Source organism: Hippocampus bargibanti, linkage group LG20, assembly GCF_051943395.1.
Source record: "Hippocampus bargibanti isolate YZ-2025 linkage group LG20, ASM5194339v1, whole genome shotgun sequence".
Classification (NCBI taxonomy): Eukaryota; Metazoa; Chordata; class Actinopteri; order Syngnathiformes; family Syngnathidae; genus Hippocampus; species Hippocampus bargibanti.
The window spans coordinates 8,815,053-8,842,547 of NC_142753.1; the positions used below are offsets into that span (position 1 = coordinate 8,815,053).

Below are 27,495 nucleotides of genomic sequence, written 5' to 3' on the forward strand. Positions count from 1 at the left end.
ATATTCATTACTGGATTAGTAACAAGAAAGCATCTTCTCCGAATGTGAAGCCATTGTTTTGATTCTAGAGCAAGGCAAGACATCCTGGCGTGACGTCACGAACAAAGGGGCGGGGCCTTCTGAAACTCGCCATTTCCGAGGTGATTTTGAAGTAGTTTTGGGACACTTTAAGTCATTTTTATTGGTGTTTTGCATTTGACTAAAAATATCAGCCTGCGTGTTTTGGGTATTTTAGATGCTATAAAACGTTTTTCTGATGTCGGTTAGGAAACAAAAAAATGGTGTCGGTTGTCCTTTAAATGTATATGTTATCATGCTCATCCTTAATATAATTGTCATCCACTCATTTATTCAAAGTACGTTAAGATGGAGCACGAGTCATCGACATTGTGATTTTCGAGGCATGTTTTGAATGTGATGAAAATTAAAATGTGGCTCCTGGGAGAAATTTAGAAAAGGTAAGCATTGGCGATTGATAAGTATCAATCCTTATTATTGTGAGAAATTGAGATAATTTATGTTGCGAAATGATTATCATTCATTTTGACCAATAAAAGATTATTGCCAACGATAATTTAATCTGTGTATCGCATTGGTAGCCCATTGCATTAATTTGTAGTTTAGAGGTAGCTCTCACTTTCACAAACATTGCTGATAATGGAGTGATAGATTTATCCAAAGCATTGTCTAGAAATTTAAAAATAATAAAAAACTATTTAATTATAACATAAAACTGTTTTTAGACGATTCGTGTGCTGTAGTTTTCATGAACTAAAACCAGAGTCTATATTTTTTTGACATTTTGTCTCATTTCAAAGCCAGATATTCAGGAGTGACGGCATTTTTCTGCGTGTGCAGCCGCGCTATTCTCATGGCCGCCATTGTTATGGCTGTTTAAATGTATAAAATTAGTTTGACTGAGTAAACAATCTTTCTTTATGGGTAATGGCAAATGTTTTGTTATATGAGGTAACCTCGCTGGTGTGGCTGCAGTGGGGGATTTAAATAAAAATATCTATGTATGAGCTGACAAAACATCTGAAAATATAAAATTAACAAAGGTAGAGAGCAAAAGTGCATGCCTGGTGATAACTTAACCCTCAAAACCTTAACAAGTAAGGATTTTAAAATACGAATGGATGGATGCTTTCATACACTTAAAAGACCTTTCTTCTGAAAATAAGTGTTTGTTATATTGGTCCAAGGTGACAGAAATATCACCAATCAAAAATCTACTGCAGGTGAATTTAATTAATATGCAGACGAATCACTTTTGTTTGGTCCATTTACTGAAATAGTTTACATAGAATTAAATAAAAATCGGTTATTATTATTATTATTCAAAAATTATCTGTAGAAAATTTCACAGACCAAGACGCCAAACCCCAAATATTATTTATAATAAATGTTAGAAGTAGCCCACTAGTCTAAACATGACATTTTGATGGATATTATGTCTGTGGAATCTGACTTCAACAGTAGTTTTTGCCCATTTCCGGTGGCAGCCATTTTGTCTATTGCCATTAAATGTAAATGACGTCACAGTTGCTCAAGTAACAACCAATCATGGCTCAGCTTTGGAAAACAGGTGCGCTATGATTGGTCATTACCTCGGCCCTTGACCACCTGTGTTTTCAGTCAACACCAAGTGACAAAATGGCTGTCCTGTGAGACCGATTTAAAAAAAAAAGTAAAAATAACAGCTTATTTCTAAATCTTATATGAATCAAATTGTTGTATTTTGGCTATTGGTGTTGCGTAGAACACATTATTGTATATTTTTGGGTTAAATTCGCCTGTAGCGGTGATTGAGACGGTTTTTTTCTTTATGAACCGTTTGGCAAGGCATCGCTCTAAGACGACATTACCCATGATGCATTGGGGCGCGGCTTCAGCTGTGCACTCAAGCTCGCCCGCAGCAATAAAATATTGTAACACGGTATGAAAAGGTACCATGAGACAGCGTTGACTTTTGACAATTTTTCTCCAGCTCTTTTGCGAGTGATGTTCTTATCTGTGGAGTGACGTCATGGCTGTCGAAGGTAAGAGAACATTGTGTTCAGACGTTTTAGTGCCTTGTGTGTGTGTTGTGGAAAGAAAAAGGGGAAATAGTTAAAAGTCACCGCGATGACAAGTGAAGCTGAGCTGCGTGCCCAGATTTAGAACAGGTCAACTATGAAAGCTCACGATTGGGTAATGGTTTGCAAGCTTCACTGTGCCTGTAATCTCTTCATGACAGGGCTCATCACTTGCAGGGAGCATTGTTCTTGTGCACGCGCTTTCCCCATTGTTGCCATTTGTGCGCGTGACCGCTCTACTAAGTGACACGACGCAGTCCCATTCTCGGGTCTGCAGTGTGGGCTTTGTTTTTCACAGTCATCTCCTTTTGGATTGGTCAACTTCGATGTTATTTGGAAAGGAACCGGGATTTGTCTCCCTGTGATGTAACTCCCCCTTTGCACCGACCGTGTCCTGTATGTAATCATTTACCCCTAAAACTGATCCAACTCATCCTACAGCAGGTGGCCAAACATGTGGATCATCCTCCCCCTGTAATTGAGACTAAATAGCTAGCGGAGCAGCATCACTGAGGGAAGTGGATGTGAAAGAAGGGAATCTCCTGGACGGGTTAGTGGTTGGCAATGCTCGGCAGGTCTCCTCACCTTATCGGAGGTATCTTGTGGATCCAGAATCCCATGAGAGGTACGTTTGTAACCGTACCATAGCGCAAAGTCTTTTTCTGACTTGAATCCCCCCCCCCCTCCTAGCTGTATGTTTATGCTTCTATGACTGGAATGAGACTCGGCCACCCCTTGCATACCTTTTTCACCAGACACTAACTTTGATGAAGCACAATGTCCTTGTTGGTGCCAGAACTTGACAGTCTTGTTCCTTCTCAAAGACACGATGACGTGGATGCTATGTGGCTTTATTGTTAGTGCGGTTGCCAATGTCCGATATGTCATACTTTGGCTTTTTTTTTTTGAAGGTAGACAAGCTCAAAAACATGCACCGGTTGTTTAATTCGGCGACATATATCATTATTTGCGAAATTTCTTGACAAAATCTCTCCTTTTGCTTGCAATTTTATTTTTTTTCATCACATAGGTCATCTTTCAAAATTTAAAGTTGTGTTACGCTAGCCAACATGGCGGCTGTCTGACCAAGACAAAAGATTCAAAGTCGTCCACCAATCAGAATGAACCAAAGTACGCAAAATGCAGCCATTTGAAGTGGCTGTCCAAAATACAAAGCAATACATACATATTGGTTCATATAGCGGTTTAACAACAGCTGAAGCGGGAACAAAGCGCTAACATGGCAAAAATGGAAATGCTGACCCCTTGTGGAAAAGAAAAAAAAAAACATTACCAGAAGCCTTGGCCAGCACTTTATCGGCACCCTAGCATGAAAAAACAAAACCTGAACAAATTCAGGAATTGCGCTCTGTCATATTTTCAATTCCTGAATAAATTCGTGAATGGCAGTGAATGAGTTAATTTATTGTGCGCGCTAGATGTAATATATAATATGTGGCGGGAATTAACCACTCTAATGACTCCCTCAAATTCATAACGGCCCTTGAGAGGAAACCACAACCACAATTTGGCCTACGGCAACAAAATTAGCTTGACACCCTTGGTCTATAATTTTCGCTTCATACATCCCACATTGCTTCAAATGGAGACGAGTTTGGACTGCTGGCAAACGTAGCATTTTTTTTTTCTTTCAATTGTCATGTCAGGAAGTGAGGCAATACAGTGCTGTTTTGTTCCGTGTTTATTTCCTCATAGTTTGGAAAGTCATGACAGGAAACATTCCAACCACACACCTCAGATTGAAACTTGAGCAACTGGGGAAAAAGGAGGACTACCCATAACTTGAGCAGTTCTCTCACATTTTCAGATATTGAACTGCACCCCCCCCCCCCCCTCACTAATTGAATCTCCATCCTGTGTGTCGAACAATTCATGATCAATCCATACCACCCTCCAATGTGATCGGACTCCGACTGGCTGCTAATATCGCAGCGCTCCTTTTTGCGTTACGCTTCACGGCCTTTATTATTTGCACTTGGATTCTGAAGGCGGCGGACGTGAATGGTGAAAAGAATGAAAGCGTCGGCGGCCATCCGTAACCGATGATGTCATCCTTCCCAATTAAGGAAAATGTCATCTGTACCCTATTTCTTCTTTTTTTTTTTTTAGCTTCAAACTGCAAAATTAACCAAACAGCATCACGCCATGTCCTCTAAAGGGCACTTGAAAATCTAGCACTTGTAAGAGACGTTTATTTACTTATTCCCCCCCAAAGAACCGTGGGTGGATGTGCTTGACACCCCGTGCATATTTTTTACGGTTGCTCACGTTCTCTGGGGAACGCGGGGGATAGATTTTTGAAGCTAGCATCCCCCCTATGCTCCTATGCATGACTGTTATTCGCATATACGTGCGCACACTTGCAAACAGGACATCAATATTGTACGCTCACTGCACCCCCTCAAACGAAAGAATCTGTCATGGTTTCACAAACTCGAATCAGATCTTCATCAATGTGTTCAAAATTTCCATTCACATGTCGAGCAAGGCATTAAAAAGCACACGCCTGCTTAGTGAAGCGCCCGTGTTACACGTTCACACGAAGATCCGCTTTTCATTTGTCATGCCAGGAGTGGTGTTTTAGTTCTCGGAGTAGTTTTTTTTGGGTGATGTCTACCATCCCTCACCCCCTTTTAATGCTCACAGAGCGCATGCCAGGGCTTGGGAAGTGTGATGAATGCAATGTTGCTATTTATAGTCACTGTTGCCTATTCCGGATACAAAAAGGAAAAGAGCATCTTCATTATTGCCCCCCCATCCTTCCCGCCTCCTACTGTGACAATTTATATCATTACAGGTTCGAAGGCGAGGGCAGTCCTCCATTTTGTTTCTTAATTACCTTAATTCCTGTCATCACCTTGTCATCCACTTACATATGTCTTTAGTCCGGTCCCACTCCAGTCTTTGAGTTCTTTTAAATAGGTAGGTGGGCTATACTGTCTCTTTTATGTGATTGTATATCAATCACCCACCCCCCTCCACTCAGATGAATCTGGGTGAAGAGATGGGCTGAAAGAGGGAGCAAGGCTTCGTGCTGCGCATTTCAATAGCGTTGTGAGCCTGTGTACCCCCCCACTCACCCTCCTCAGGTCCTTTGCTGAAGGAACCGGAATGCAAACAAATCTGAAATCCCCCCCCCCCCCCCCCCCCCCTCTAAAGATGTGAGCCTGGAGATTGTAGTCAAAACGACGGTCACCTTGTGTTGGGCCTTTTGTCACCTGAAAAGAAAACTAAAACTTGGTTACAACTCGCCATCGTGGCCTCCAATCGCCAAAACTGCGCTAACAAACTTATAATGATGTAATGAGTAGTTTAGATAAGACTATGATGTTTAGATAAGACTATGATGGATTTATGTGGCCCGTAAAACTCTGCCGAGATCGCATAAAATGGCCCTGGGGGCAAATAATTTTGTTTATGAGTTGTGTTTTTTTTATTTTTGTGACCCACTTGGTTGACAAAACACCCCAAATGATGAATGAACTTCATGACAATGAAGATTGTCTGCGGTTCCCCCCCCAAAAAAAATAACAAGCTGTCAAGCTATAGTTTTGTCCTCAACTTCACCTCATGTTGCAACCGGTAAATGGACGAGCCTTCTCCCGTGAGATCAACAATGGAAACTGACAGACAACACGGAAAAGAGCATTTAATTTTAGATGTCGACACCGACAAGCCTTTAAAATTTCCTCATCTCTGCAATATCTTTGTTTGAAGCTCCTAGGCAATTGTCCCTTTCTAACTAAAGAAAGGGAGCGGCATTGGAATTCAATAGTGTCTTCCTTCTTTTTGTAACACACCGCAGAGAGTTGAGAAATGTATTTATAGCTCTATACTTGTCATCAAAATAGGGAAGTTCTCAACAAAATATTGGCCTTTCAATTTTTGTTTCACCCGTAATTTTGATTGTGGTCATCATAAATGGTTTAAAAATAAAGAGAGTTTTGGGCTCTCATTTGAGTACAAGCAGGTGAGAATTTGCTGATCCCTGGGGGATTTTGAAAATGTTTTATTTACTGCTGCAGTGATTTGATTGCAGAAAATTTTGAAAGTATTGGCTTGCATTTTAAAATCTGTGTTCATACGGACACAATAAGTTGTCACAGGGCATGATGTGGTACAAAGGAATATTTCGCTTTTTTGTGTTCTTATATCTGATTTTTCCACCACATTATCCGCCCAAAAAAAAACTATCTACATTTGATATGCTTTGTCGCCGTCTGCCGGCGCGATTTAGAATTACACGTGATATGGTTTGAACAGTCTCAGACAACGATGAAAAGGTTCCTTCAGCCGTCATCTGTACTTCTTTGAATGTGTCGGACGTTTCACTTCTTATCCAAGACACTTCGCCAGCAAACTAAAGTCTTACTGGTAGTTTAGGCCCTATATATAGTCTCAGATATACATATAAGTCTCAGACAACCAAAAGCTCATTTGCCGTCTTACTACAAATTATGAAAACAAATAAGAACTCAGCCAGCATGAAATAACCTGAGAATTGATTGTCACTGTTTTGGGACGAATGTGTTGTAATAGCAAGTTAAAAGGTTAACCATTTATAGAGAAATTAAGCTTAATGTTACACCACTTTTCACAGGAATTAATTGAACCACTGTGATTTGTGGATTTAGTTCATGCTTGTTTATTATTTTAGGAAAGCGGAACAGGTTACGTTTCTTCAAACGGACCATCCTTTCCTTCACCTTTAACTCATATAATAATAAATCATATGTACTTTGTGACCCTCCCAGCTGTTCACTGCAACTTGAGCCAGAATGGCATCGACCACCAGATGTACCCAGAAGACGTCGAATCCCAGCTGGATGAAGAAGAAGAGTCTGTCGACGGCCCATCGGAGCTGCTAGATGACGACAGCACGAGTTACCATGACTTAAGCCCGTCCGTCTTTCAGCGACGTTTGCCGCCCTATCGCTCAGTGTCCGAGTCTGAGCTCACAAGGGTGAGGCACTGTTCAAAATTATTTGAATTAATAGGCTCGCATTAGATTGAGTATTACACTCTGCGTCCTCTGTGCAATTGCATAATTAATGTGGCCATAGTAAAAAAATGTGGAAGAAACAAGATGGAGGCAAAACACCCATATTGGACAACAATATTACCTGATGAAATTAAGCTACACCCCTAAGATCAACATGGCTGCTTGGCACCAAGATGCAACAAAATGGAACTAAAGCATTTTTTTAAACATCAGATATTAATTTATTTTTGAGCACAGAAGGATCAGTTAAATTTTCGCAGAATAACAAAAAAAATGTGGATACTGAAATGTGACCCGACTACAGCCACTTCCCTACTTATGAACATTCGAGTTACAAACAACGGTACATACGAACCTTTTTGTAGTAACATGTAGTATTCTCTCCAGTTGTACATGTACATATGTGTACATGCCTTTAAAGAGCATATATTTTATTCAATGTTTATTTTTCAGTACTAACCAATACTTATACGAGCCTTAAACATACTTATATAAAGTTTAAGCATACTTTTCTAAGCCTTAAACATACATTCCATACAAAATATAGCACTGAAGCAATTTATGAACAAATTCACCTTACAAACGACCATTTGGAACATATCTCGTTCGTAAGTTGGGGAGCGTGTGTACATGCATTGTCCATGACAATAAGAGGGCACTCTAAAACTGTATCCTAATACAATATTATGGGTGGAGGGAGAACTACTTACCTCAACCTTACAATTTAATGACACGATTAGGAAAAATAAAATTAAATTAAATGCATATTCACCGGCCAAAATTATACCCATTCACACAAATATATTATTTTATACACAGTCTGTCATTAAATTAGCATACAGTATACTGTTGCCTTCATGTTGTGTATAATAATGCATTTTAGGGGATGCTGGAGCACTCTTGCTGCCCAAAAATCTAAATAAAAGAAATAAAATTATATACAAATTCAAACAACACCAAGATTTGAGGGATTAAATATTCTCAAATCAGGAAAATGTATCGAAAATGTTGCCCGTTATTTGTCTTCCAAACATGTATAAAATCTGTAATGTTGTAACTGGCCGCTAGATGGTAGTGCCGCTATAGAAATACGACTGCGGTGAAAAACGGAAGTCGATGTTAAGACAACTCGAGTGAGTTGAGCTGTTGAGTGATAAATTGATAAGAAAATATACAATTTGGCGATGCTGCGCGTAGACGTACCAGATGAAATAAATATTTAGGAAATATTTATTTCATTACTTAAAAAGAATGACACATTTTTGTTGCATTTAAAATGTCAGTCTGTGTATTTTGTATTCACTCTGTGTGTAAACATAATTCAATTTTTCTTCCCAATTATGACATCTCTCTTCAAGTTAAATACACACAGCTCTCCTCCTTGTTGAGTTTCTGCAATCCAATTTACTGCCAATTGCAAACATCCAGCCACAGTGTATTTAATTCTGCACCCCCCCCCCTCTCCCCAACCTCACCCCCCCACAAAGGGAGGGCGATTGCCTCTGGATTAATTTAGCTAACTCCGTCCATATTGGATCTTTAAAGCCATATCAGCGTTGATGCAATTACACGGTCCATTGTGGATGTTACGCCGTTGTCGTTTACTGCGCAGGGGTTGTTTATTTCGCCGTTGTGCTGTTCGTGTCAGGGTTATGTATACCCCTGCCTCCCCCCCAGGTGCTGTGATTACTTGCCTTTAATTTTTGAGTGTGTCCTTGCCTCGTTGCCAAGGCAACAATGACGAATATTGGTGAGCCAAGCTGGGCTTTTAGGTTATCAATTAAATCCAAGGACAACCCGGCGGGGAATGTTTTTGTCCGAGCGCATTTGCAGAGTCTCTCTTTCATGTTGTGTAATTACGTTTGCTTATTTCTGCGGCTTCTATTGTGTTGCACGCGGATGCGTTTGCCATGTATATTTCATGCGCGTGCTTGTTTTCCACATGTATTCAATTTGGGGAAAGAACATGCTCTTCTTACACCCTTGCTATGTCACTCAAACCTCTAATTGGCCCAGAGACTTGAGTACAACTCTTGGAGCATGATTGTGCGCTTACACGCTTTCTCTCTGTCTCTGTCTCTTTACTCTGCTCCTGATGTGTTCCTCTCCATCCTCTGGCTCTGCTATTTCCCTCAGCCCCAGGAGCGCTGCTTTGGGCTGAATCAGGGTAGAATGTAAAACACAGATGGCCGTTGACTCACAAATGGGGTTCATGGAAAACGAGTCTCTTGTGTCAAATCCTTTTGTGAGGCACTGGCGTTTTCTTTTAATTTATTTTTTTTTGCAGTCAATCAAGCGCCAATTTCTTTCATTCTGTTGGAGATTCTTTCTGAATTTGGCCTCACTCTCCCTTTTTCGCCTCAGGCCTCTAGTCGGGGTTAATTAACATTGAATTGAGCTGTGTTTAATGGTTAATGTGGTTTCTTCCGCCATGACACCCCCCCCCCCCGCCTTTGCTTAATCCACCCTGCGCATCCTGCAGAATCAGCAGCAATGCGAGCTGCCAAGCAATCGCATTAAGTGCCGTACGGTTGGGAATCTGTCACTTTGCCCTGCCTCTTCGAAGACAAGCAACTGCAATGTAGTTCCTCATATATTGGCGTTGATATACTTAGTGGTGATGAAAGTTTTTTTTTAACTCATTCACAATGTGTCCACTCCAGTGCCAGGGTTTTTGTCATTTTCACTCAAATTGCAGGACCCACAGAATATTGAGTTTTAGGACTACATCAACATTCAATGCAGTGTACGAAACTTTAGATTATGTACTTTAATCAGAAAAAAGAGTTAATTCCTAAATTATATGGGTCTGGAGTTATCTGAGCTTGAAATGGGGGCTGCTGTACAAAATACAATTCATACATATTGATTTACATAGCGCTTTAACAACAGCTGAGTCTGTAACAAAACGCTAACATAAACAAAAGGCAAATGCTGCCATCTCGTGGAAGGGAAAAACATTGTCTGAGGTCTGACCAGAACTTTCTCGGCTCCCCCCGCGAGAAAAACTAAAACCCGAACAAATTTGGTAATGGCACTCCACGTCATGCTTTTCAAGTCCCGATTAAATTCGGAAATGGCAGTGAATGAATTAAAAATAACCGTGGACTTCATAAATTTATGGTCGGGCTTGAATCAAGTGACGTACTGACGATACCGTATGGCTAATGGCCACTTGTAATTTACTTGAATAAAATACGTTGTTCTGAAAGGAGTCATCTTGAATATCAACATTCCTCATTTTCTATCGCGCCCACAGTGAATGTTTCCAAAACAAAAAGTGTCGAGACAGTAACAGTAACTCCATCCCCGGATTATCGCGTCATCACAAAAGCGTTGTGAAAACAATGCCAAGTGATAACACGTCTGTTGTGATTTATTCCTGACAGCCCAGCTATGTGAAACTGTCCAAACCGGTCGCCCTGTGGACCCAACAGGACGTTTGCAAATGGCTGAAAAAACACTGCCCTAATCAACATCAGATCTACAGTGACTCCTTCAAACAACATGACATCACAGGTACTCCCCATGACGCATTTGATGACTTGTTTCAAAGTTCGGAAATCGCAGTTTTTATGCACTTTTTTTTGTAAGGATTATTGTCTCACAGTGAAGAAATTGACATTTCACAGCAGTAAAAACAAAATACAGTAAAGTCTCGTTATATCGATATCGGATATATCGATAGTCCCGGTTATATCGATAGTCCCGGTTATATCGATACTATTTCTATGCACGCACGGAGAAAATTACATGCAAACAGGGTCGGATATATCGATAGTCCCGGTTATATCGATATTTTTTCGGACTCCCTTGAATATCGATATAACGAGACTTTACTGTACATGAGCTCCTGTAAAGGTAGCCACTCTCGCGGCGCCATCTTGAGATCAAAAACAAACAAAAAAAATACTATAAATAATAATGTGACACAAAACACAGTCTTCAATCCTTAGCACTTTTCGGCACCCTCTTTGTTGTATGAAGCCGTTCTAGATGAAACAGGAGAGGATCAAACTGTCCTTTTCTCCAGTGGATCAGGGACGTCATGGTGGAATGTGTACGTCCGCTACGAGCTAAATTGTGAAGGCAAACGCGAAGCTGTACCATCCATTGACAAAAAGAGATTGACTCACGTCTCCTGTCCCACGTAAATCTGCTTCAATTCCAAGCCGCGGCAGTTCCACATACGCATCGACGCTCCTTTCTTCTCATCGCCGGCTCCTCTAGCCATGTATCCATCCAGCCGCAGACTGTCCAACAGCACTGACCTTCCCGCTGAATGATTATTATTATTATTATTGAATTGTTCTTATTATTTATAGTATCACCGTTTCAAGCGCTCATCATGCAGTTGTCACTTCACATTGGACTCTTGCCACATCTCCATCAAAACATCGCCGTTTTCAATCTGCCGTCGCTGTCAACCACCTGCAGCCTCCTTTCTACCGTCAAAGCGCTTCCCGCTGACGACATTTGGTGCGTCAATCTTTTTTTTTTTTTTTTTTTCCTAACAAGGATCCCTCAATGTCACCGGGTGCTGCGTGTAATCCTTTGGTCCTCATGGCAACAGACGATCGTTCATTACCATGCACTCCATTTCTCGGAGCGCGACCGATCATGCTAATATGTTTGTTTGTCCGTGTCAAGGGCCTCTCATTCGGTGACTGTCGAACAGCGTAAAATCGCTCTGGGGTCATGAGGAGTGGCAGAATGATGATGAGTCTCACCTCCCCCTACTCACCATCGTATGTGGAGGCCATTGCTGTTTAAAGGACAACCGACGCCTCCGGACAAGTTGTGTCCATAATATGTAAAATCACTTCAATTGACTTCTACTGAGCGTATTTTACAAAGATTCCACCGCATATAGCTATATTTTACATTTTAAGACTCGCACTGAATATTCAGGAAGTCTTCTTTTTGAGTTGGTGACGATTCCTGACGTGATGTCACGTCAGGAACGCTCCTGACCGAGAAAGCAACACACAATGCATTTTGTGTACTTTGTTTGGTCTGAAAACGTTGTGTTGATGGCGAAATTAGAAGAAAAACTCATAAATAACGCGATGGTGAATCATTGTGTGTTGCACCAAGACTACTATTTGATACTAGTTGACACAAATTCCTAACAGACAAATCAGCCCATTTCCAACGGAGCTTGGGCGCCATCTTGTGCATTTTCTGGGACGCTACATTGGAGTCCTGACGCCTCGAATTGATACGGAAGGACTTCTTTAATCGATTGCAAACATTTATGCTTTCCTCTTCAGAACTATTTGAATCATATTCATAACTGGATGACTAACAAGAAAGCATATTCTCCGAATCTGAAGCCATTGTTTTGATTCTCGAGCAAGGCAAGACGTCTTGGTGTGACGTCACGAACAATGGGGCGGGACCTTCTGAAACTGGCCATTTCCGGTTTCATTTTGAAGTCGTTTTTGGACACTTTAAGTCATTTTTTTAAATGTTTTTCATTTCACTAAAAATATCAGCCTGCGTGTTTTGGGTATTTTAGATGCTATAAACCGTTTTTCTGTTGTCAGTTAGGAAACAAAAAAATGGTGTCGGTTGTCCTTTAAATTTGCACTTGTGTCGTGCAAAGGGAGGGCAGTGCCTTGGACCAAAGTCAAATTGTGGGGGAAAAATAAAACAGGCTCATTTTCGAATCATTTCTCAAGAGAATCCAATAAATTGGGCTAATGGAACTCCTTTGTATATATTACACATAAGCCCCGCTTGCAAATAAGAGATATTGCGCTGTAAAATCGTCAACGGATTAAGTGAGCGCAAGTCCAAAACAAAATACAGGCCATAATTCAATCTTTTGTTCAGTTCTACATTCTGTTTGAGTAAACAATGGGAAAATAAATTTAATCCATAAAGAAAATGGCGTCGATAAACACACCCACAAAAATGCTAATTATGTCCAGATGTCTGCTTGTGTTCCTATGGATGTGCAAACACGCCGCGTATGAGTTTCAACAACGGGAAATGACTTTAGTATGCAACCGTGATCCTCATCCCGCTCCCAAAGAAATCCATGCCTCCCATCCTCCCCCTTCGCCTCCCTCCATCTTCTCCCTCCCGTCCCAAATGGAGACACCCAGATGTCATTAAAAATGCATTAAAGCATGCCGAGGCATAATTACATATTAGTCTCTAATCTGTTGTAATTACAAAAGCCGGACTCTTTTTGTAAAGGTATATAGCGTGATAAGTGACTTAAATACATATTTTCTGCTTTATGCTACGGTCACTGCGGAAGGTTTCACGGTATCTCTAATTAGAAGCGACATGAACAATAAAATGTGACCTTATTCTTAATTAATTCTACAATTTCCATGGGTCGGATTATTAAATTGTCAATAAGTCCTTGTTATTTCATAGTGTGGTTATTGTGTTTGCTTTATTTTCAAGGGTGTAAGTACGAATAGCTTGTTTACCATAAGCATTTTTTACCACAACAGTATTCATTTAGCTAGCTGGTTTTCACCCCAAAAATGCATCGTTGCCACAATTTATCAAACAGCTGGCTGTCATTACATGTATAAATTATGTATTTCGTGTTATTCAGGCTACAGTAATACTTTAATGCAAAGCATCGTGGGTATGTAGCGACTATAGCTGCCACGTATATAATTAGCGTCAACTACGCGCTCAAATATCAATCATGTACTGTGAGCCACGGGCTGAATATTATGGACCGATGTTTTTCTTGAACTGACACAAGCATTGACGATGCTAACAGGCCCACTGTCCGTCCATTAGCCAAAAAGCGCATCGATTAGCTAGCATGTTAGCTAGTAGTTAGCATCTCTCTTTCTAGCATGTTCTGTAAAGGACAATTTTGTGTCACTATGGATTAAGGATATGTATTAAACCTTTGTATATTTATTTATTTTAAACACGTCAACGTATTATAGCGAATTTTCTTTGGAGATTAGCAACCGCTAACGTTTATACATCTGACCAATAGTCGGCCCCTTTAACAATTTGGCCTAAGCAGAGTGACAGTAACCTAAAGTCAACTCGGTGCCTGTGTATTACCCCCCTAATTTGCGTTTTATTGTGAATCCCACAAAATTCATTGTGTGTGCTTAGTGTTCCTGCTCACTTTACAATCCCTTTAATCAAAAAGTTACTTGTGCCTGGCTGAAGTTTGAGATAAATCGACCCCTTTGCTACACTGCTGTTGACACTCCATTTATTAATCTGGTACTTGTACAATCCCAAAAAAGGAATCATGGTGAATAAATGTGCACAAGTTTCAGTATGTTGGCATCTTGGATAAACAAGCCCATGTATATTTAAAAGAATAAAAACATATATTTAGCTCAATCCAGGGATGGCTGATAAATGCGATGTTGGGAGTCAACTCAATACAAAAGTGAAGAGTAGACGAGCAATGGCAAATGCAGGGAGCCTTATCAAGAATAAAATTGAGGTGATAAAGACACATTTTCATTCACTCATCGAGGAAGCGAATAATAATAATTTTTTTATAGAAAGTATTTTTTTTTCGATCCTATGCAATCGACGTTCTCATCGCAACGTCCATTTCAACCCTTTTCGATGTGAATTGGCAGTTTGTTAAACAAAACAGCGGTCGCGCCCACTTGGTGTTACGCCGCTTAATCAATGAGCTCAATTCCACCTTTAATAAAAGATCCTAATGGAACTTATGTTGCTATTGATTCTGCGGTCCCGACACGCAGTTATCAATGCGCCACCACAACGTGAGCCGCTATGGAAAAGTTGTGGTGCTTTAATGGATTTCCGTGGGGTGGGTTTTGGATGCTTGCCAGACACTATGATTTTTTTTTTTCTACCAGTATAACACTTGCTTTTTCTTCCATCATTTGTCCACTTCTCGTCACTCACTCCTCTATTGTTGTTTTATTTCTTTTTATATATATTATTTATTTTTGCCTAGACGTGTGCAGCATGCTTCTTTTTGAGCATTTTTGTTGTTGTACCTATTTTCTTACCATAACGTTTTCTTATTTTTTTTTTAAATTATTTCTCAGGGCGATCTCTGATGAGACTGACAGACCGAAAACTGGAAAGAATGGGCATCATGCAGGAAGCCGAGAGACAGAACATTCTGCAGCAAGTCCTACAGCTCCGCGTTCGCGAGGAAGTTCGGACCCTTCAACTCCTCACACAAGGTCAGCTTTGTACGCAAATATGCCCTCAAATAATAATAATAATAATAATAATAATAATAATAATAATAATAATAATAATAATAATAATGCATTATATTTTAAGCGCCTTTCAAAGCTCTCAAGGTCACTTTACAGTCACAGACAAACATAGGTACTATAATAAATAAAATATAATCACAAATACAATTATAAATAGAAACAAGAGAGAGAGCTACACAGAAAATGCAATTTTAAATAGGTGGGTTTTGAGATGGGACTTGAAGGTGGGAAGAGAATCGATGTTACGAATGTTGGGAGGAAGTGAGTTCCAAAGTTTGGGGGCAGAGCAGCTGAAAGCTCCGTCACCCATTGTGCTGACACAGGCAGGGGGGTCACACAGAGGCGGAGGGAGGAAGGGGATCTGAGGGAACAAGAGGGAATATAAATTTGAAGAAGGTCAGATAGGTATGGGAGGCAAAGTTATGGATAGCTTTAAAGAAGAATTTTAAAGTATATAAACTATATTTGACCGGGAGCCAGTGGAGCTCTTGGAGGACGGGGGTGATGTGGTGAAAGGATGAGGTTTCGGTGATGATCCGAGCAGAAGAATTCTGGACGAGTTGAAGTTTGTGGAGAAGTTTCTGAGGGACACTAAAGAGAAGTGAGTTGCATTAGTCAATCCGGGAGGTGACAAGACTATGAACGAGGATTGCAGTGGTGTGAGGAGTGAGAGACGTTTGTCATATTTACAATGTCCGCCTAATAATGGGAAAAACATGTTGCATTTTTGCTAACGATTCACCATAGAGAGCTTCATTGATACACTTGCCATCTGTAGACATGGCGGTAGGGAGCTGCGTGTTTTAAAGCCCACAGGAGGTGATGAATCAAAATGGTTACGAAACCAGAAACCACGAATGTTCGGCTTGCATGTTTTTTTGGGGGTTGATCAGAGGCTTGTATAATTGAAAAAAAATCTACATTTTCTTCAGATTCATCTTTCATTTGCCAATTTTGTTTTGTATTGTATCATAAACTTCATTATAGCAACTGGATTGCCCCTCCCAAAATAGCGGACATTATTTCCTATATTATAGGAGTACACGAAATCCTGTTTCTAACTTTTTTTTTCAACTGGCAAGCAGATAGTAAGGAAATTGGTGTATTTCAATGCCCAAGGCACGCGCACCTCAAGCTTTTTTTGCTTGAGGCAAAAAAAGAGTCGTAACACTTGGGATATGAACTCGAGAGAACGGAAATGAGATGGCAGTGGGGTGGTGGTGATGAAGCATCGAAAGGAAAGGGGAAAAAAAGCGAGGAGACAGATGGGTGAGAAGATCGAGCAGAGAAGATGGGAAGGAGGAAAATACATGTCAGACAGAATGGTAGGTGGCGAGAAAAGGAAGCCATGTTGAATTTTGAAGGGAAAAAAATGTTAAAAGTTTGAATTTTTGGCGTTATGAACCATTTTTTATCATTAAACACTTAACCAAAATGGTGTACTCTGACTCTGAAATTGGGATAAGAGTGACAGATATCAATTCACTTCCCAAAGCAACTCACCGACTCTATTTGTGGTGTGTATTTATAGCATTGTAGTAAGGAACCGGGACGCGGCCATTTATATCCATCTGCAATGTCACAATTAGAGCCACCGGTTGATACTGATATGTTAACCCTTTAAAGGACAACCGACATCACTTTTTGTTTCTTAACTGACATCAGAAAAAACGTTTTATAGCTTCTAAAATACCCAAAACACGCAGTATATATTTTTATTCAAATGCAAAACACCAATAAAAATGACTTAGTGTCTAAAATCTGCAAAAAAATTGAGCTGCGAATTGGCCATTTTCAGAAAGTCCCGCCCCCAGTTCGTGACGTCACGCCATGACGTCTTGCATTGCTGGAGAATCAAAGCAATGGCTTCAGATTCGGAGAATATGCTTTCTTGTTATACATCCAGTTATGAATATGATTCAAATAGTTCTGAAGAGGAAAGCATACATGTTTGCAATTGATGAAAGGATTTATTCAGTGCCATTTTGAGGCAACATTGGGGGAAAATATATCACCAAAAAAGAGGCAGAGAATGGCGACCAAGCTCCGTGTGAGGAATTAATCAGCCCGTTTCCACAAGCTGATAAATTCCTTATATGGAGCTTGGTCTCCCTCTTCTGGCTCTTTTTGGTGCAACATGACGTTTTCAGACCAAACAAGCACAGCAAAATGCATTGACGTGATGGAAGGACTGCTACAATGTGTCCCTTTTTTCGGTCAGGGGCATTCCTTCAGTGATGTCACGTACACTCATCACCAACTCAAAAACAGGACTTCCGGAATATTCAGCGCGAGTCTTAAAACATAAAATATAGCTATATGCGGTGGAATATTTGTAAAATACGCTCAGTAGGAGTCATTTTAAGCCATTTTACAAATTATGGACACAACTTGTCCGTAGACGTTGGTTGTCCTTTAATGGGCTGCAGCGGACATGTTATCAGGTTACAAAGTGCATGAAAGGTTAGCTAAAGCTATACATAAAGCCCATAAATGATGAATTAAATTACATCATCATCTCTACCTAGAACATATAAAAGAAGAAAAAGGGTGGCTAAAAAAAGCCATGTCTAGTTTGAGGAAAAATAGTCCAATGATTGTGAGGAGAGACATCTATTTTCTGTGATGACATCAGGGGGTGGGGGGTGGGGTGAGGTGTTGTAATTACTGCCGTGTACCCAGACAGAGCTGGCTAGACGGACCGTGATTAACCTTTAAGGGTTACTGGGCCATGGAAGGGGAATAATTAGATTTCCCCCAATGCCCCCTCCTCATGATCCCACCCCCTCACCCCCATGTCAATGCTATCTTGAGACAACTGAGACGTGATGCTTGTAGTGATAGTTTGTAACACACTTTGCGGATGGACTAAAATGGCGATTGGATGCCACAAATAAAAATTCATCCCAATAATGTTTTTCGGATGAACTCATTCACTGACATTTCCGAATTTATTCGGGAATTGCAAAGCTTGACGTGGCGTGCCATTCCCAAATTAGTTATTTTCTTGTGGGAGGGGTGTGTTTTAAGCTTCGGTCAGACCTCTGGCAATGTTTTTCCCTCCAACGAAGGGGCATTTACCTTTTGTACATCAACTCCATTTCAAGCTCAGATAACTGCAGACCCATATAATTTAGGAATTAACTTTTTTTTCTGATGGAAAAAAGAGAGTCTGAGAGTTTTTTTTCACTGCATTGAATGTTTATGTCGTCCAAAAAACTAAATAATCTGTGAGTGAAAATGACAAAAACCCTGGCACTGGAGTGGACACATCTGTCCAGTGTATGAGTTAACAAAAGTGCACTGACAAAGTATAAACAAAAATCGCTGGAAGCAAGGAGCCAGGAGGAAAATAAATAAAAAGCAAAGGCAAGGTAATAGCAAACCCGAGAATATCAACGAAATGACAAGAGTCCAATTACACCAAACAAAACGAGAGCAAGATGAATACACAAAATAATCACAATACTGAAGGTCGAGCGTGCAAAGAGTCAAGAACGAGTTTGAAAAGATGTCAAGCAACACTTGAGCGCGAGCGGCAAACAACGTCATTAATCTCACGGACACTCGGCAAAAAGTCGGTCGTTAAATACATTGCTGACTCGATGAAAAACCTTGGCAGATGGTGTGCACGCTGGAGGGAAGGCCCTCCTCTGCCACTTGCCGATGACGCACGACAACAGAATCATGATAGTTTAAGATGATAGAATTGTCTGAAACAGGATAAATAAAGTTGAAACAACAAAGTGTTCGAACAATATTGATGCCCGCACGTTTTCTATCATGTATTTATTTTATTTTACCTTCGACCCCCCCCCCCCACCCCAAATAATATCAGCTCACTGCAGTAAAATGTGAACTCTGAATTACAATTCACATGATCCAAAATCTTTTCTTTATTCCAAATATAAACTTTGTCATTTCCTGATATGAATGTTGCGTTTTCAAGTCTTGTTTTTTTCCCTCTTTCAACTACACAATGCAGTCAGGAAATGAAAAGATCGTGCCATCATAATAAAAACCCATTTCACCCAAGCAAAAAAAAAAAAAACAACAACACAGGGTATGAATGAAAAAAAAAAACATCGTAATAATCCAGATCGATAGATGACAAAGCAATAAACCTGTGTCTCATGAGAAAACAAGATATACTTCCTGTCTGGCCAATTCCGTTACCCCACACACACACGTCTGATTTTCCTAGATAGAACCCGCGAGTTGCAGTTTATATTATATATATATAACAATATTCTTTCACCTGAGACAAGATGTCAAGGGGAAATGGAAGTGGGTTATAGATTTACATACGACAGGTCGGAGACAAACAGATGAGTTATTGTATCTTTAGAAAAAAATAAAAATAAAACAAGGGGGAGTACAAAACCCTGAAATGGCGACACGGATTCGCAACGTAAAGATGGCAGCTTGGTGAAGTGCTGTATTTCTCGAGGAAAAAAAAAACAAATCTGATTTTCAAACGTTCAATTTCATGCTGTGCACCACCATGGCATTTGCAGCCGTGAATAAATCTGCCATTAACTGACTTGCGGAATCATCACTCTCAAAACGCTACTTGAATTACACAGCTGACATGCTTTTCAGCATTGGATGCCCTAATCGCCGCATGTAGAAACGGGCCGGCGATGTTTATGCTTCATTTGCTCCAACGAAGCCTCATTAAGAGTGACGGCCAAAAAAATGTTAAATGGATCACGCTGCAGATCGTTTCTAATATTCACGAAAACCATCGGTCACCGCCACTTTCCAAATGCCAAAAAACGCTTTTGAAGAAATTTCAAAAATTGAACGTGATAATCCGTCGAGAAATTATTTCACGTTATGTCGCGGCTTGGAATTGAAGCGGATTTACGTTGGACACTAGATGTGAATCTCTTTTCATCAACGGATGCTACAGCTTCGTGTTTGCTTTCAAAACCTAGCTTGTAGCAGACGTGCACATTGCACCATGACCTCCCTGATCCACTGGTGAAAAGGACGCTTTGATCCGCTCCTTTTTCTTCTAAAACTGCTTCATGCAACAAATAGGGTATTTTGTGTTGTGTCACATTACTTGTTTCGTTTTTTGTTGTTCTTGTTGTTTTGACTTCAAGATGGCGCTCCAAGAGTGACTGCCTTTACAGCAGCTACTGTATTGTGTTTTTCTACTTCTTCCTTTCCTTTCCTCCGACTTCCCTCACTTTGCTGCTGTGAAATAGAAATGTCTCCACTACGAGACCAATAAAGGATAATCTGATTTATGACCGGCTCGACTTACGACCACGACCTCCGGACCCGATTTTTAACATTTTAAAGGGGGGAGTTTGCGAGTCATTTAACCTCTGAGTCTCTATTACATTTAGAATGGATTTCGATTTACGGCCATTTCGACTGATGACCGTTTGGTCGAAACGGAAGTCGGCCATAAATCGGCTGTTACCTGTAATGATAATTCTGACGTAGGCGCCACATCTTTATGCAATTACTTAAAAAAATATTTGATTGGATTGCATAATTTGGAGCGACTGGAAAATGAATTGATATGAATTTCATTGCTCCCGTTTCGTCTTGTTACTTCCCGACGTGTCTTATCATCACTCATGGATTTATTAGCCTATTATCGATGTCGGGCAGGAATAAGAATTTCTATTCTTTACAGAACTCGAAATCGAAAGTCTCGCCTTGAAGTGGATTATTTTTCCTCAGAACGAAAAAACTCAAGGAGCTCGTCGTCACTTCTTCTTTTTTTTTTCTTTTTTCCCCCCTGCGGGCTTTTACTCGCCAATCCAACGCCTCACGTCGGTGTGCGACCCACCGAGAGCTATCATTAGCTGGACTCTCCCTTTAAGAGGGCCACCTCAATGAAAGCTCTTCAGCCCGATGGCTCCCTTGACTTTATCCGCCCTCACTCTCCTCTGCGCTGACTCCTCCCTCTGCCGTGAGGGAAGGTCAGCTGAATTCGTTTTCATCATTTCCCGTCAGTACGATTCCTTCCGCAGAGAATTGTCACAATGGCTCCCTGCCCGCAAGATGTGAAAGTGAATAACTATGACAAAGAACTTTTTTCTATACTCTCCCCTTCATAAATCTGCAAATTGCCCTGTAAAGCCATAAAATAATGACAACCACTCTGCTTTCAATCCAAAACCAAGATAACGCTTCAAATCCGAAGTCGTCACCAGTCATATTTACTCAGAAGTGATAACGGCGGTCAGACAGATGTCCTTCATTTGGTCCACACATATTGTCTTTTCTGAACAATGGCGACCAGATGGGAAAAAACATGACAACAAGGTGAAAATATTATTATTATTATTATTATTATTATTATTATTGTAATAATAATAACACTAGTAAAAATAGTAATAATAATAACACTAGTAAAATAGTAATAATAATAAGACTAGTAAAAATAGTAATAATAATAACACAAGTAAAATAACACAAATAATAATAATACAGCAAAAGTAATATGAATAATAATAGTAATGATAAGAGTGATAATAAAAGTAATAATAATCATTGTAAAAGTAAAAATAGCAATAATAATGATTATTATAATAACAAAATTGAGTGAACGCTGGCACATATGGCTGTCTCTGCTCACCCGCAGAAAAAATATCCTGTGACTAAAGTGTCCTTGAGTTTTGAAAGGCACTTATAAATGAAATTTATTATTATTATTAATACATTTCATTTATAAGCGCCTTGCAAAACTCTCAAGGACACTTTACAGTCACAGGATATTTTTTTTCTACGGGTGCGCAGCGGCAGCCACACGCGCCAGCGTTCACTCAATTTTGTTATTATAATAATCATTGTTATTGTTATTGCTATTATTACTTTTACAATGAGTATTATTACTTTTATTATCACTCTTATCATTACTATTATTAATTATATTACTTTTGCTGTTATTATTAAGATTTGTGTTATAATAATTTGTGTTATTTTTACTAGTGTTATTATAATTATTCCTATTATTACTTTTGTTATTATTATTATTATTAATATTACTACTACTATTGCCTTTGCATAATAATGCCCCCCCCCATATTACCTATAATGACCCACATTATCTGGACTATGTCTCCAAGTTAAAGTTTTGCAATAAAGACACATCAACCCAAACCACAGAGAGCCTCTAATTATAGACTCGAGCGCAGCATTTTTGTTTATCAAACAGTTTCCACAATACATTTGAACAATCATTTTCACTGTTCCTGCCACATCCTTTACTCAAGGACTTTCAAGGACCCCGGCGCCGACCGCAATGCGTAATTTCACTCGTGGAGCTGAAGCACAATAACTATTGAAGTAAAATGCACGGAAACAAACAACCAAAACCTTCTAAGGACAGAATTGCGAACAATCATGCGCACTAGCGGACTGTCGAGAAAAAAAAAAGCTGGAATTTCCTAACGCGTTTGACAAACAAACAAAAAAATTGCACAGGAAATTAAAAGTCAAAAAGGCTCTGGGCGGCCATAGAAGAAATCCGCCAGCTACTGTTGAAGCAATCTTCATTCATGTTATCGTGAAACGGGATCACACTAAAAGCTCCGTCGTCTTGTTGCCTGGCACCGTGGACTGGTTCCACTCTGTCTGATGCAGTCTTTCACTTCCCTGACGACCGCCGGACATTCAGGAGCCGAGACAGCACGGGGAGAGATCCCACTCAGTGCACACCCTCGGCTTCCGAATGCTTGCGCCTGATCTTACGAATCTGGATCGATAGACCTAAGAGCACTTAGTGTAACACTCATCCTTCCATGAAACAGTCTGCACGATAGCTTCGGAATGTCATTGGGATTGGAAGGAGATTGTGACGACTGGTCAACCCGTCAGGAAAAATAAAACTAAAATATGACAGTGTGCTTCTGATAGATATTAGACAGAATAAGAAGTTATCATATTTAAAAGTTTCATGCTGTTATATGCTAAGTCAACATGTGTGACTCGAATACACGATTAAAGCACAGACAACCTGGGGTTAATATGAGGTCTACAGAGCAAGTTAAACTGCCAGCTTCATCTAGGAGATCTGGCCTGGCACAGAATTTAGGACTTGGAAAACTCCTTATCATAGAGTAATTTAGGACTTCAAACTCCTTCACAGGAAGAGGTCATTAGTCAGGTTACAAATTTATCAGTTCGTGTAAAACAAAATGTCTTATGTCCTACAGCTGTTCATGCTTAGAACTCAAGAGATGTGGTATCCTAATCAAGAAAACTATGTTTTACTAATGTATCACTTAAATTTGCATGTACTCTCAATAAATAGCTTGGCAGAAGGCTGCAGAATTCAGACGTATGTCATGAATGATGGCGTTTCCTGCCGGCAGTAAAAGACAATCTTTCTGGTTCCAAGTCTTCGTCGACAGTGTCTGACTGTCATATCTCTGACAGCTTCCTTAGATCGTTGAAAAATCTGCAATCCAACATTATTTTCCACATTTAGTCCGATGCACATCGTGTATGGATCAATCGTCTCATTTCTTGGATGTCGTATTTTAAAGTAGTGTGTAGTAGTGTATTCCCTTTAGAATAGCATCATCTAGTGGTCATAATTCTGACTTCTTTATATGCGGTGCGCCCGATACATGAAATCTATTTTGAAATATGCCGTTCATTGAAGGTGCGCCTTTGGGTTAAAACCGGAAAAATTAATGCCTTGTGTGGTTTTGCATACTTGGCCAATAAATCTGATTCTGAGTCACTTATTATCTCGCTTAATTTTTACACAGCCATTACATTTGATGGCCATCCATCCATTATCTGAACGGCGTATCGTCACGAGGCTCGTTGGCGCGCTCGAGCCCAGTGTAATAAGAAAGTTTCCTAAATGTGAGCTTTTGGAATTACGGCCCGAACTCTAGCAGATTGTGATTTCGACTTGCCGGCCGCGGGGAGCTAACAGACAGAAATTTGCAGGAGCAAGGCTGCAAATAAATAAAAAAATAAATAAATTCATCTATTGCGTTCAATATAAAAAAATCGTATTTACATAATCCTGGCATATCATAATGACAGAAGTTTTTCCTGGAGCTGGCAGTGCATGTTGAAGGTCACTCTGGTTAAACTCCAAGGATTCGATATGAGTTACTAGCCAAGGTTTGCGTCTATGAATGCTGTTTTGTGCAATGACAGCGTATCTCAAAAAGATGTGTATATGTGTATATATGTATATGTATATGCAGTATATGTGTGTGTATATATATATATATATATATGTAAATATATGCATATGTGTGTATATATGTATATACTGTATATATGTATATATGGATACATGTGTACATGTGTACATGTGTACATGCATATATGCATATGTGCATATATGCGTGTGTGTGTGTGTGTGTGTGTGTGTGTGTATGTGTGTGTATATAAATGTATGTATATATAAATGTGTGTATATATAAATGTGTATATAAATGTGTGTATATGTATATAAATGTGTGTGTGTGTGTATATACTGTATGTGTGTATATGTTTATATACGTGTATATACAGTATGTGTGTGTGTGCGTGTGTGTGTAGATATATACAGTATGTATATGTAAAGTATATATGTATGTATGTGTATATATTATCCTCTTGTTGCTCCATCCATTTTTCTAAATCTCCTATGCTAACCAATTAGCACACTGGAGTGTCTTGCGCCACACTTTGAAACACATCCTCCCTACAACTGAAGAGTTTGTCAACCTTTGACACTCGGAATGCATTTCCACCGAGCTGTCCAAACATGTAAACAGTTTTATTGATAAGCCTGAAGTTCCGGTCTCGTTGCTGTTAAAATTACCCAAAGATCATTTTGAACTCCTGTCGTTCCTTGTCTGCATCTATATGGCCTCCATGTTCCGAGTCTGATAGAGGGCAGTGATCCTTTTGCTGCACCCCCTCCCCCCACCAACGCGCTTCAGGGACATTCCTTGTGTCATTATATCTTTTGATTATCTTCCAGTCTGACCTCAGGGTTGCCTGGCCCTGCAACGACGCCAGCAGCCACCGACTGCTGATACAGCTAATGAGGGACACCTCGCCTTTGCTACCGCAAGATAAATCCTTGCTCCGATGTTTTTACTCAGTTTAGACCCGCGGCTGCACTCACGGAAATGAGAAAACGGAAAAGAAAGTCCAAAACGAATGCTTCACCGACGTCCTCCTGTGCTGCTGCTCCGTTAGCGGGAGGGAAGCATGCCAATGCGAAATGGCGCCGTGAATTAATGAAAGTGAGTCGCACGTGGAGTGTGGCGGAAGGTGTGCCATCACTCACGGGGAAATTGGTTAAGTGCGGTTTCATTTGCGGAATTACTCTTCATGAATCTATCCTGACATTAACAGTTAAGAGCACAGTGTGGGGAAGAATGCCAAACTGGATGCCGGGTATCCACGTGAATGGAAAGACACTTGTGTTTTTAACAGAACAGTGGTACAGTGATACCTTGGCTTACGAACTTATTTGGTTCCCAGACAGAGTGTGTAAGGCGAAAAGTGTGTATCCCCAAAATTAATTTCCCATAGCAAACCATTAAAATGAGAATAATCCGTTCCCAGGTCCCCGTAAAACATAATCTTCTACTTTCTAATTTTCTAATGTGTTATGCATGATGTTAAAAAAGAGGTAGTTCAGTCAAACCTCAGTTTTCCAACGTCTTGGTTCTGGACCAATTCGGCTTTTGGAGCCAAAATGTAATTTTTTTCCATGTCATTGTTTCCAACCGAAAAACGGTTCTCGACCACGCTGAGAGCACCTGAATGCACCACTCGACTCCCCTTCACGTCCTTATATGTCACTTCCTTGCGTCCGATGCATTATCCTAATGTAGATTTCCATTTTGAGCATGCATGATTTTACTATTCAATCATGACAAAAAAAGCAGACAGTAATTACATTGATTATAATGGGAAATATTTCGTTTTTTAAAATACTTTAAGTGGATCAAGAGCATCCAGTAGAAGTTATCTGGAGTGATTTCACAAGTTATGGACACATCTTTTCTGGAGGCGTCAGTTGTCCTTTAATAAATGACGCAACTATTCTGCTATGGCAATCATTTACTAACCTGGCACGTCGACGCCACGCTACACTGCGCACACAGGTCGTATGACACCGTATCCACCCACCAGCTATTTATAAGCACCATATTAGTCTTCATTATTCACCCTTCATCGCATCAGTCAGATAAGATTGGAAGTCTTCTTGGTGTATCTAATTACCCCCCTAAGGGCCAGGGGAGAGGGAAAAAAAAGCATTTGTTAGTGTTATATTTTATTGGCCAATTACCGCAAGGAGTTGGATGAAGTTCACCTTTCCGAGCACATTTGACTTTGACGAACATGGAGCAGACTGACATTTTAATCTGATCCCTCACTCCTATTTAATATTTTTACAAGTTTGTTTTTGCTTTGTTGTCATTTGATTTTGTAATGAACTCATTCACTGCTAGACGTGCAAAAAAATGTGTCCACTTCAGTGCCAGGGTTTTTGTCATTTTCACTCAAGTTGCAGGACCCACAAAATATTAAATTTTAGGACTCCATAAACATTCAATACAGCGTTAGAAACACTTAGACTCTCTTCAAATAATCAGAAAAACAAATAATTCCTAAGTTATATGGGTCTGGAGTTATCTGTGCTTGAAATGGGGGCAGATGTACAAAATATAATACATATTGATTTATATAGCACTTTAACAAAAGCTGAAGATGGAACAAAACACTAACATGGACAAAAGGCAAATCCTGCCCTACTCGTAGAAGGGAAAAACATTGCTAGAGGTCTGACCAGTGCTTTATTGGCACCCCCTGGAAGAGAAACCAAAACCCTAATAAATTCGGGAATGATGCTCCACTTCATGCTTTTGAATTCCCGAATAAATTTGAGAATGGCAGCGAATGAGTTATAACATTTAATTTCAAGCTCCTTTCAAAACCCACCCAAGGACACTTTACAATAAAAACAATAAAAACAAAGCACACAACAATAAAACAATAAGTAAAATGATAAATAATAAAATAGCAGATTGAACTAGACATGTCATATTTTGAATTCCCGAATGGCAATGAATGAGTTAAAATCGCTGCAGCACTGTTGTATGTTTTATAGTACATTAATTTTATACTCTGAAATAAATGACAAATCTCTGGAAGTAGAAAAGGATCATAAATAACAAAAATT

The 27,495-nt window shown here is 39.9% G+C and overlaps 1 protein-coding gene across 7 annotated transcripts in view; it reads left to right on the forward strand.

Moving 5' to 3' along the window:
* Positions 1-1,878: 1,878 nt before the first annotated feature.
* samd12 (sterile alpha motif domain containing 12) overlaps positions 1,879-27,495 on the forward strand; it is a 57,109-nt gene continuing 31,492 nt past the window's right edge. The window contains exons 1-6 of one of the 7 annotated variants that reach the window (XM_089023854.1): positions 1,887-2,042; positions 2,520-2,703; positions 6,854-7,062; positions 10,491-10,620; positions 11,427-11,580; positions 15,135-15,275. In XM_089023854.1, coding sequence (XP_088879980.1) covers positions 2,643-2,703; positions 6,854-7,062; positions 10,491-10,620; positions 11,427-11,580; positions 15,135-15,275 — 695 coding nt within the window. In that variant the 5' untranslated portion in view covers positions 1,887-2,042; positions 2,520-2,642. Of the gene's footprint in view, positions 2,043-2,170; positions 2,704-6,853; positions 7,063-10,490; positions 10,621-11,426; positions 11,581-15,134; positions 15,276-27,495 lie in introns of those variants that run through there. The other 6 variants (XM_089023857.1, XM_089023856.1, XM_089023858.1 and 3 more) reach the window with 6 other exon arrangements.